This window comes from Chinchilla lanigera, unplaced genomic scaffold, assembly GCF_000276665.1.
Source record: "Chinchilla lanigera isolate Chin_1 unplaced genomic scaffold, ChiLan1.0 scaffold00182, whole genome shotgun sequence".
NCBI lineage: Eukaryota > Metazoa > Chordata > Mammalia > Rodentia > Chinchillidae > Chinchilla > Chinchilla lanigera.
Window position 1 is genome coordinate 60958 of NW_004955583.1, and position 12335 is coordinate 73292.

At 42.6% G+C, this 12335-nt stretch overlaps 1 protein-coding gene and 1 pseudogene across 1 annotated transcript; one reads left to right on the forward strand and one right to left on the reverse strand.

Annotated features, from left to right (window-relative positions):
* The first annotated feature begins 207 nt into the window (after window positions 1–207).
* Window positions 208–3080, forward strand: LOC102007955 (olfactory receptor 2H1-like). The gene has a single exon (XM_005414286.2). It carries the CDS (start codon window positions 2123–2125, stop codon window positions 3059–3061), a length of 939 nt encoding a protein of 312 aa, XP_005414343.1. The 5' UTR covers window positions 208–2122; the 3' UTR covers window positions 3062–3080.
* Window positions 3081–3966: 886 nt separating this feature from the next.
* On the reverse strand, window positions 3967–5185 carry LOC102028596 (annotated as a pseudogene).
* Between the last annotated feature and the right edge of the window lie 7150 nt (window positions 5186–12335).

The following is a 12335-nucleotide window of genomic DNA, read 5'->3' on the forward strand; positions in this document are numbered from 1 at the left end:
ATTAACATGTCCATGGAATTAAGAGGTGGCGATCGTTTCTCTTGCCTCTGCTCTAATCAAGCTTGAAGATATGATATTACTCCATAGTTTGCTTATAGTGCTCACTGTGAAAAATCAAAGGGAGGCTCCCACAGCTCAGAAGCTACTTGTCACAGGTAAGTTTGGGCAGCAAGGCAATACGGACTTCTGTACAATAAGTTACCAGTTTATTCTTCTCCCACATCGATCAGTTTGCACACGTCCAGCTTGTTCTGTTTTAAATTGGGAGGGGTGCTAGGACACTATGGATGTATTTTATTTTTCTGTAAAATATATAGATATGTTTTGTACACTTTTATGTTTGGACAACTAATTTTTCAAAATAGAGCAAATCTTATCCTCAAGGGGGAAAAGTAATGTGAAGGAAGGAAAATAGAAGGAAAAAGAGAGTCTTGGCAAAAAAAGGAAATGCTAGGTAGTTTGTAACCCAAGATGGAGATCTGTGATGGGAGATGGCTGTGCCATCCATGAACTCCCAGGACAACTGCTGCCAACAAGAGCATTGACCTGCTTACCACCCCAGCCCTAAACAGTGTTCCTCAGATTGTCTGTGCTCAGGAAAACATCGGGTCCTTCCTCTTAATTGCCAGGGTGGCAACCATCCCACCCCACCTTGAGCTCTCCATCTACATTCCATCAGGTCTTGAACACCAAACACTTGTCATGTAAAAGAGTTTCTTAACTCATCCATTCAGATTTCTTCCTTTACTGAGCAAACTTCCTTCTCTTGTCCTCACATTATCTTCAGTTTATTTGCCTTCAATTCCGTGGGAGCTGACAGTTTGCAGGCATTCCCCAGTGTTCCCTGAATGCAGAAAGACACACTCCCACAGCTTCTCAACCTCTTCAAATGGAGCCTGGATCCGTCAGCATGTATTTTAAGGCTGGTTCTGCCCATGGCTAAAGAAAGGCCACTTTGGAGACGCAGGTCAGATGCATGTGATCTGGACTGGATCTTCACATGAAAGATTTTTTTATATTGCACATTACTAGAAAAATAAGAGTATGATCTACACAGTAAATATTTTATCAAAGTTGATATTTAGTAGTCGCTTTTTTATCGAAAGAATTCCATTCACTTAGAAATATGAAAAGTATTGTATATGCCACTCATTCTCCAGTAGCTCAGAATAAATATAGTTGTATATATAAAGCAAAAGTTGGAGTAACAAAAAGTGGTACATAAGGGAATTCTTTAAGCTATTCTTGCACGTTTTCTGTAGCTTTGCATTTTATATAAAGTGTTTTACATCTCAAATAGTGGATAGAATTAAGACAGTATTGAACAAATTTCAATCTCTACTTAAACATTTCAATATCAACAGTTTGTCATAAAAATATAAAGATTTTTTTTTATTTCTAGCACCCAGAACAAGACAATTGGCAACAGTGTCGATCTAATTTTGCCACATTGCATATAATGTTGCGATTAGTTTTCATTTGTAGGATTTGCTTAGCAAATCACGTTTTTAAAGGACAAAGGGGCAAAGTCTCTAGTATGAATGAGGTCACTTCACATCAGGAGCATCCTTCTCCTTGATACAAACACACTGTCACCCAATCCATAGTCCAGACACCACATTTATAAACAAGGGTAAAGTAGAAAAATCACAAGTAATTGTGCAAAATATATGCCTCAAAATAGTAAATAATCCTATAGGTAAATTTATTAGGGAAATTCCATGGAAGGATTTCTATGCCAATCCTTACTAGGTGGGCATAATGAGATATTCAGGACTACCATAGTATCCAGAAAAAAATACATGTTGATTAAATTATTGTTGAAGTAATGAGGAGTGGTTAATTAACTGGTATTTTCTACCAGCTGTTTCTGCCCTAAAACCAGAAGTCAAAGACACCAACCAGAGGTTCCATTCATCACCCACCACTGGTTCCAGGTTTCCTCACTGCCACTAGAGCTTTTGTCCAGGAGAAACAGGGAAAGAGAAGGACCTGCTGGGTAAGCAAAGGCAGAGAAGAAATGCCCACTTAACGTGACCTGACAAACACCTCGGGTGAAGCTTTACAAACACAGTGACACACACAGGTTTGACAGCCTCATCCCACCACCTGTGGATAGGCCATGACCAACCAAAGCTCCCCGGCGGGCTTCCTCCTTCTGGGCTTCTCTGAACATCCAGAGCTAGAAAAGACTCTCTTCGTGGTTGTCTTGACTTCTTACTTGCTGACCTTGGTGGGCAACACACTCATCATCCTGCTGTCCGTGCAGGACCCCAGGCTCCACTCTCCAATGTACTTTTTCCTCTCCAACCTCTCATTCTTAGACCTCTGCTTCACAACAAGCTGTGTCCCCCAGATGCTTGTCAACCTCTGGGGCACCGAGAAGACCATCAGCTCCCTGGGCTGCTCTGTCCAGCTCTTCACCTTCCTGTCCCTGGGGACCACTGAGTGCGTCCTCCTGACAGTGATGGCCTTGGACCGCTACGTGGCGGTCTGTCAACCCCTCCACTATGCCACTGTCGTCCACCCCCGCCTGTGCTGGAAAATGGCAGCTGTGGCCTGGGTTATGGGTCTCATCCAATCTATAGTCCAGACACCGCCCACCCTCCACCTACCCTTCTGTCCCCACAGGCAGATAGATGACTTCTTATGTGAAGTCCCATCCCTAATTCGACTGTCCTGTGGGGACACCACCTACAATGAAATTCAGTTAGCTGTGTCCAGTGTCATCTTTGTGGTTGTTCCTCTCAGCCTCATTCTCATCTCTTATGGTGCCATTGCCCGGGCAGTGCTGAAGATTCACTCTGCTGAAGCATGGAGAAAGGCTTTAGCAACGTGCTCCTCGCATCTCACTGTGGTCACCCTCTTCTACAGCTCAGTCATTGCCGTCTACCTCCAGCCCAGAAACCCCTACGCCCAAGAGAGGGGCAAGTTCTTTGGTCTCTCCTATGCAGTGGGCACTCCTGTTCTTAACCCTCTCATATACACCTTGAGAAACAAGGAGGTAAAGAGGGCACTGAGGAGGATGCTGGGGAAGGATTGGGAGTCCAGGCAGAGCTGAAGGGGAGCTGCTTGTTGTACTTTGTATGTTTTTCCAGTTCCTAAACTCCTTTATTCAATTGTTTTTCCTGTTGAGACAAATATAAAAAAAAAAAAAGACTATCACTTTTGCTTGGGCAATCATGATGCTTTTCACTGCAGTCCTCTATAATACTCACAGAATTCATGGTCCTAATGTATCCCCACCCTCCATTTTTCCCAGGACAGAAGGCAGCTACTACAGTAAACTTCTAAGTGATTAGAGTTTCTGGAAACATGTACTGTTTGTTATTATTTAAGAGTGACTCAATTTGGTCATTCTGGGTAGATGGCCGATATGTTTTCTTGTGATGCATAGCACAGTCTTCAGCATGAAAACTCATAGGGCTTGAGCAACCACACTTCCCCATATTTTGGAAGACAAGACACCATCAAATATTGAAGAGTCCAGTCCCAATTATAGTCATTGTAAGTACATAAGTGTCTGTGCACTCAGTCAGCTTCTGATATGTATCTCAGGTCAAGGCTAAGCCTGGTAGGGCAAGAGAGACTCCATTTTCTTTTTTTAACTCCATATTAAGAGAAGTCACTTAAGTTCACTTAAGCTGTAGATGACCCCTCTCTTTACCCCAGTCCCCTTGGTTAGTTATCAAGCCACTTAAAGGAGAGCAGAATCATAAAATGGGAACAGAACAAACAGGACTGATTGGGAAGTGGGCTGAAAGCTGAACTGCAATGGTCATCTGGAATTCGGTTGCCCAAAAGCTTCCAGGAAAAGCAAATTTTGTGATAATTGCGTGACATTCTTGTGAGACTCCCAAAGATGAAGTAATGATTACCATGGAAACCTAAAATGTACTTAAACTGAAGGTGAGGCCCAGAGAGGGGCAGACATTTTCCCTGGCTCCTGATTAGAGCCTGTCCATCAGCTGGCTTAATAAAGCTTTGTTCATTTCTGCTCTTTTGGTCTCTTCTGAATGCTGTTCTCAGTGAACTCACTTGCCATATCAAGCCGATTGTGCTGTGTGGATTTCCAAGATTTTACATCGCCTTGTCAGTGATGCCAGTGAAATGATTGGCAGTACAGGTCCCCAGTGAGAAAACATTTTACTCTGGACACTTGGAGCTTCCAATTTCTACATCTTTTTGAAGACATGGTAAAGTCTGGGACTATGTAGTGATTCTCTTCTACAAAAAGTTTAAGGCCAGCATAATCTCAAAGACCTCTGACCCTTTCCCATACAAAATGCAGCTTCCAGAACCAGTGATGTTTGGTTTGGGAAAAATCGGCCTCTCTGTAATAGCAGGAAGAGTCAGGATATTCAGTGCTGATACACCCAGTGCCAAAGCTGCATTCCACTCATGTCTCTGGGACAATCTCTGGGGTCACTGCCTGCAAACTCATTGGGGTACAACTGAATGCTGGAAGAACACTTGCAGAACTGGACAGAAGTCCACTCCACAGATCAGCTGTGGATCTCTGTAGACCCAAGGCTAAAGAGGATGAGGCTGTTGTTGATTCCCCAGGCTCGTCAAAGTGAGTCCAGCAGCATCTGAAGTGTTCACGTTGGTTATGCACCTGGACCACCAGCACCAGCTCCCAGGGAGGCTTAGGCGCTGGCCTTGTCTACCTTCCTCAGCATCTGGTGAAGGTCCAACCAGTACACTAGGGACCAGTTGCACAGAACCAGGGAAGTCGCCTTGGTATGCAGTGTCCAGCAGCAGCAGGACAGGGCCTTGTTCTTCCTCTGCCGCTTTGAACCCTCATCCTGACTCAGGGGCCACTGGCCAAGACCAGCGATGGCAGCCACCACTGCGACAACCTGTAACTCTGTACTAGGAATTTTTTCATGATGTGTGCAAGAGTGGAGTCTCCAGGCCACACATCTGAGCCCCTGCAGTGGGTCAGTGTGACTTCATGCTATCAGAGCGGGTGATATGGAAAACAGGAAAGGAGGAGGGAGGGGAGAGGGGAGGGGAGGGAAGTAGGTATTCCAGAAAGTAACTTAAATTCAAACATCACTGTGCCTGTCACTTCTCAGTATTTCCTCTTTTCATTCATGTTTTTGTTGTCTTTGCTTCCATAGATTATTTCCTCACTCTATCACACCCCTTTCTGGCTATACCATCTGTTCTCAATTGTCATGTTGGTGTAGGGAATCCACTCCACTGTGGTGTTCTGGAGATCATGTGCCTATCTACGTGGGCCATGCAAGCAACCTCTTCAGCTCAGCTGAGACTTGGAAAGATGCTCTGATCCTCCTGGAATATGAGCAGACTTTTAGGCCATCTCGCACTCTTCTCCTCATGTTCCCTGGGAAGCTACCATGAGACAGTTCCTCAAGCGTCCCAGGTTCTGATGGAGCATAAGGGTTTCTGCCTCACATCTTTTAGGATACAGCTGCAAATATAGACTCAACTGAGGTCTGGTCTTGGCTCTACACCGATGGGGTATTCCACAATGGTACCGCAGTTATCCGGCCCTTTTTGTACCCATGTCATCTTTTGGGTTAGGGCTCAGAGTCGGTAACTCTGACTTTTTCTTCATGCATATAAATAATAAACTAAGTGTTTTTACTGACTAAATCAGTCAGGCCTTAGCTTTGCCTTGCTTTTCACAAGTGTGCTGCCATCAACATCACTTTGTCTTTGTTTCCGATTCCTGTTATGTTGTCTTAGTCCATCTGGGCTGCTATAACAAATACCACAAACTATTGTACAACAGAAATTTATTTCACACAGTTCTAGAGGTTGTGCAGTCCAAGATAAAGGCAGATTCTGTATCTACACAGAGCCCACTTTTTCACTTGTGGGTGGTGAGTTCTTGCTGTGTTTTCATGTGATGAAAGGAGCTAGCTATGCCAGGTGTGGTGGTACACACTTGTAATCCCAGCACTTGGAAGGCAGAGGCAGGAGGATTACCGAGACGTTGAGGCCAGCCTCTGCAACACAGTGAGTTCAAAACCAGCCTGAACTATATAGTAAGACACCGTATCAAAAAAAAAAAAAAAAGAAAGAAAGAAAGAAAATAAAGTTAAACTGGGCATGGTGGTGCACGTTTATAATCCCAGCACTTGGCAGGCTGAGGCAGGCAGATCATCAGAAGTTCGAGACCAGCCTGAGCTACAAAGTGAGCTCAAGGCCAGTCTGAAATGCATAGCGAGACCCTGTCTCAAAAAAGATTAAAAAAAAAAAAAAAAAAAAAAAAAAAAAAAAAATTTTTAAAAAGGAGCAAGCTAGCTCTCCGGGATTTCTGTTTTAAGGGCACACATACTATTATGAAAGCTCTTCCCTTACGACCTAATCAGTACCCAAAGACCCCATCTGCAAATACAATCTTTTGGAAGTTACAATTTCAGCATATGAATGTGGAGGAGACAGCATTCAGTTCATCGCACATATCTTGCTTCCTTCTTCCTCAGGGTCCTATTCCTCGCCTGCCCCTTCATTCTTGGTCCTCTCTTGTTTCTCTCTCTTCTTTTCCCCTTCAAGTACGTTTAGAAGGAAGGAGGAGCTGAACCCAGCCAAGTTCATCATCTCATACAAACAATGGATTGTTAAAACCAAAACAGACCCTGTGACTTTCAAACTAGCAATCCAATGTATGCAGTTATTGCAACAACGTAATACCAATAACATTTTCTGAGATTAAAATAAAGATGGAATATTAGAGGGGAAATTTTACTCCATAATATTTTTGTCAATAACGGGCCACATACATGGTGATGGTCCTGTAGATTATATCTCCCGGTGAAGTTCTAACTATCTTAGCTTGCTTAACTCTGTGATGTTCACAGAATGATGAACTTGCCAAATGACACACTTTTCAAAACACATTCTTGGGCTGGGCATGCTAGTGCACACCTTTAATCCCAGCACTCGAGAAGCTGGGGCAGGAGGATGGTCACAAATCTGAGGCCATCTTGGGCTGCATAGGCCAGCCTGAACTACATAATGAGACTCTGCCTCAAAAAAAAAAAAAAAAATCTAAAACAAATCAGAAAATTATAGACAATAGATGTTTGCTGGAGAGAACAATTTTACTCTAAAGGGAAAAAATTTAAAAGAGCAAAGAGGAAAAATTAGAGAACTGAAGAAGCAGAGATCAGAAGCAAGGCTGAAGGACGAAGGAAAATTACCCAAACCCCAGGAAACTGGTGAAGAACATAGAGACAAGGAATGAAGAAATCAAAACAAAACAAAAAAATTAACAATGCTCACACAAACAACAAAAGCAATTTCTAAAAAACAGCTAAATGAATAAAGCAGACCCCTATTTCTCACTATGTCTAAAATAAAATCAAAATGAATCAAAGACCCAGGTATTTAAACAGAAACATTTAATCTGCTGGAAGACAAACTAGGTAGAACTTGCCAGGGGTGGTGGCGCATGTTTTTACTCCCAGCACTCAGGAGGCTGAGGCAAGAGGATCACTGCAAGTCTGAGGCCAGCCTGGGCTACATAGTGAGTTCAAAGCCAGCCTGATGGGAAACCCTGTCTCAAAAAGAAAATAGGTAAAATTCTTGAAGACATAGGCACAATTAAGGATTTTCTAAATAGAACCCCCATTGCACAAGAAATAATATGAAGAATCAACAAATGGGATTATATCAAATGGAAAGGCTTCTCCACAGCAAAGAAAACAAAGAGAAAGAAAAGGTGGTGAGAATGGGAAGCTACTTCTCAGACACAGGACTAATATCTAGAATACACAATTCAACATAAACGGACTCCAAAAATAAAAGACCCACTCAAAAAAATGGACAAGTGAAATGAATAGTACTTCTCAGAAGAAGTACAAATATCCAATAAATATATGAAAAACTGTTCAACACCTCTGGCCTTTAGACAAACGCAAATTATAGTAACATTGAGAATCCATCTGACCACCAAAAGACATTACCATCATTAAGAGATCAAATAATAACAAATGTTGGGGAGGCTGTGATGGAAAAGGAGCCTTCTCCACTGTGGGTGGGAGTGTGAACTAGTACAACCACTGTAGAATCAGTATGCAGATTTCTCACAAAACTCAGATTAGAAAGTGGAAGTCAGCCAGTGATTCTTAAGTATCTTCCGAAGAAAGAGTTAGACATCGTATTAAAATGACACGTGCATATCCATGTTCGTAGCAGCACAACTGATATAATGGCCTATATGTCCATCAACAGATGAAAGAAAATGTACTTATACACAACGGAGTGCTACTCTGCCATAAAGAAGGATAAATCTAAGTCATTTGTAGGAAAACAGATGCACCTTGAAATCATAATATTAAGTGAAATAAATCAGACACACAGCTTAAATACTGCACGTTTCATATGGGAAACCCAAACATGAATAAATTAAAGGGCAAAAATAAAAGATAATGGGAAACAGGGAGATAGATTTTTTGCAAATGAGAAAGGCATCTAGGGATGGAACAAGGAGGTAAACAGGAGTGGGGAAAGGAAAATAAAAAGAATTTTAAAATGTTATATACATATACCAATTCCCCAAGATGTATGTGACCATTATGTTCTGCAAAGATGTACTAATAAAATTTTTAAATTAAATTATATAAATTTATATTAAAACACAGGTAAGGCTGGGCATGGTGGCACACACCTGTAATCGCAGCACTTGAGAAGCTGAGGCAGGAGGATCACTGTAGGTTAGAGACCAGCCTGAGCTACAAAGTGAGCTCAAGGCCAACCTGAACTGCACAGCAAGACAAAAAAAAAAAAAAAACTACATAAAGATACAATGTTATTGTAGTTATTACATTACTGTATTTCTTTTTCCAACTCTCCATTCTGATACTGTCAAACTATTTAAAATTAGTCATGCAGGAAATATTTAGATTGGAAAAATCTGCAAATGCTAGGAATGAAACCTTTTGATAAACACGGAACAGCAGCTCATTATAGTCCATGTCACTTTGGACAACATTACAATGTAAGTTTTCACACAGCCCTGGAACAATGCTGAGTGACCTTACATCCACACCTTGTAAATACAAACTGCCTCTGGTCCTCCTGACAGTGCTGGGAAAACTCGTGCTCACTAGAGCAATAGCTGCCTACCACGGACCTGGAACCATGTTAATCAGGCACAAAAGCCACTGTGAGGGCTACTTTTCAGTTTAGTTTGTGGTGACTTAGTCATCTTCCAAGATCCATCCAAGCAGCATTTTCTCCAGATACAGGGGATTGAATCCAGTGCCTCACACATCTACACAAGCTACTCTACCACTAAGCTATGTGCACAGCCCTCAATCAATCATTTCTTTTAGTTGTTTTATTTTGTTGGGGTTTGGTTTTGTTTTTCAGTACTAAGGATTGAACCCAAAACCTTGCACATGCCAAGCAAACGTTCTGCCACTGAGCTGCTTCCCCAGTCCTTTTTGGGGTTTTGTTGTTTGCTATTAATCTTTTGTTTCTGTTAGTGCTTGCAGTACATGCAATTTACAGTCACCTTGGGGAGACAGGGTATCACTAAATTGCCTATGCTGGCCTTGAACTTGGAATCCTCCTTCCATAGCCTCCCACAAAGCTGAGATTATGTGCATGTACCATCGTGTTGGGCCTGTAAGACTGTCCTCTGCTTACGACCTTTGTGGAGGAGTTAATGAGCACGTTCTCCCCACGGGATGGACGTCCTGGGATCTCCCTCCCTCCACCATACCGTGTCAGCCCTCTATCTCCAGTGTCATTAAAACAGAGGTCAAGTTCTCCCAAGAAAGAGAGGAACAGTTGCTGGCTGAAACCTTCCCAGCAAAGCGGTATTCTCCTTACCGTTAGCTTCATCTTCTCTGCAGACAGAGGGGGCTGTGGGTTGGTGAACAGCCAGCTCACTTGGGTTCACACATCAGCTAACTACATTGCCTCAGGCAAGTTGTTTAAACCTTCACTTCAACTTCTTATTAAAAGATGATGGTACATAGGGGTATAAGGGACAATCAAAAGTGTGCTGGTAAATTTTAACCACTAACACGTTGCGGGGAAGCAGAGTTTCGTAGTATGTGATCCAGTGTAAACACCCTAGCCGTGGCTAATTCAAGGGACCAGTACTTTTAATAACTACCTGGAAAAATTCCTGAAAATGTAATAATCTTAGTGTATGTGCTGCCAAAGTGAGCACAACATTTAATAATCAAGAGATAGTATGAGCCAAGTCTAGCACATCACACACATGTGCTTAGAAAACTGCCTGGTGTGAACATTAGGAACAACCAGAAACCTACTGTCCATTCAGGAGTGTCCATTCCTCTGTTTTGAGTTTTCTCTTAATGTCCAAGTGAAGACTGCGTCAGTTAAGGCTTCTGTCACAGGTAACTACTGACAGTAGAAGGGACTCTTCTTTGATTGGGGGTAAGGAGAACATTTGCTCTTCTCCTAGGAGATATCAGTCTCCACGTACCCTCCACAGTGGAGCACCAGATTTGGGATTAAGCAGAATGAGTTTGTGTAAGACAAGTTGAATCACACTGATCTAAAAGCCTCACGCCTCCAGCTCTGGACAGGACAGCTATGGTCGCCAAAGCTCCCCAGGGGGCTCCCTCCTTCTGAGATTCCTGGAACATTCAGGGCGGGAGAAGATTCCCTAGAATCTTGTTCCTGGCATTTATTGACCTTAGACAAGTTACTCACCCTTTCCGAGACTGTTCACTGTTTGGTAAAATTAGGGTAACACTGTCTTCTTTGCAGGGTTGCTGTGACAACCAGATGTTCAGGGAGCTGCTTAGAACCATGCTTGGCCCAAAGGAAGCACTCAACAAAGCAGTACTGGCAGCATTTGCAGCCAATGACCACAGGACAGCAGAGACCCCTTTGAAGGGATTCCCAACCCCTACTACCACAAGGCTGATGCCTGGGGACTCAAGAAATAATTAAATGAATAAACTAGTAAGTCAGGAGGGAAAGAACTAGGAGAAAAACCGTAAATGAAAGACATCAAGAGAGGAGTGGCAGAGACACCAAGGAAAATGTAATCTAAAGACATTCAGAAAAAAGGCAGAGAAAGGGGAAGAAATGACATTAGGATGGGGTGACGGATGAGTAAGAAATAGTTGGCTGTTGTTTAGTTGCCAAAAAACTGTGTATTACAGCCAAGACTCACAGTGCAAGTCTACAATCCCAGCACTCAGAAAACAGGCAGGACTGCCATCCCAGGATACATAGTGAGTTCAAAGCCAGCCTGAACTACACAGCAAAGCCCTGTCTCAAAAAAGAATTGTGTATTACAAAGAAAAGGGGTGGTTAATGAATGCAGAGTTTGGGGTGAGTGTTGAAACATTTGGAAGTAGACAGTGTTGGCTGTGTAACTGAACATACTGAAACCACTAACTGGGAAAGTGTGAATTCTGTGATATATAAAATACATCTCAAGAAAGGAAAACAAAACAATAATTAGGAACGGTAGTTCCATCATGAGGTGGGAAATGAGGGGCCAGAATGAGCATACAGGAGATTCTGAAACATTTGAGACTTTTTTCAGTTTCCTGACCCGGTTACTGAGTATACCAGGGGTTCAGCATTATTTTAAGCTGTAGAGATTTGTTTTACTCCCATTTTTGTATGCATGTATGACATTTTAAATAGTATAGAAAAATATCTCATAAAAGGAAAAAGATGGGAGAAAAAGAAAAATGCAGAAAATGAGAGCATTCTGGCAAAAAGATGTGATGGAGCTTAAGCACAGCCCAGGGTAGTGATCTGAAGACACTTCTGCCAGCAGGGGCACTTCTGGCAGCTGTCCACCCGCTTGCTTCCCACACCTCCTCCCAGTGGCCTTCCTGAGATCTTGTAAGACCAGAGAGCCCTAAATTCTCAGCTCACCTGCTACAAGGGCCACAGCCTTCCACCCCTATGCCTGAACCAGCATTCTATGCCCCAGTATTTAATAGGGAAAATCCAGTTACCTCATGTAGGGAGCTTTCACAGATTTTTCCCAAAATGTGTCCTTCACTTCAAAGACTCTTAACTCTCATTTGTTCTGTACATTAGCACTACCAGCCTTTAAATCTTTTAAGTCTTCTGATCCTGCTCTGGGGACCTCTCCTGCCACTTTAACATTCATGGGGTCACGCTCACCTCTTGCCTTTAAACACTTCATGGCAAAGACTGAGCATGTGGACCAGTTCTAAAAAGAGCTGGCTGATTGACTTCGATTGCTAAAGAGATCAGGGTGGTGCCTTCCTGGCAAGCATGAGGTCCTGAGTTTGATTCCTGGTCCAAAAAAAATAAAAATAAAAATAAAGAGATCAGGGCAACACAACTAATCTCACTCTGAGTGCAGATCTCTTAAATGAAAG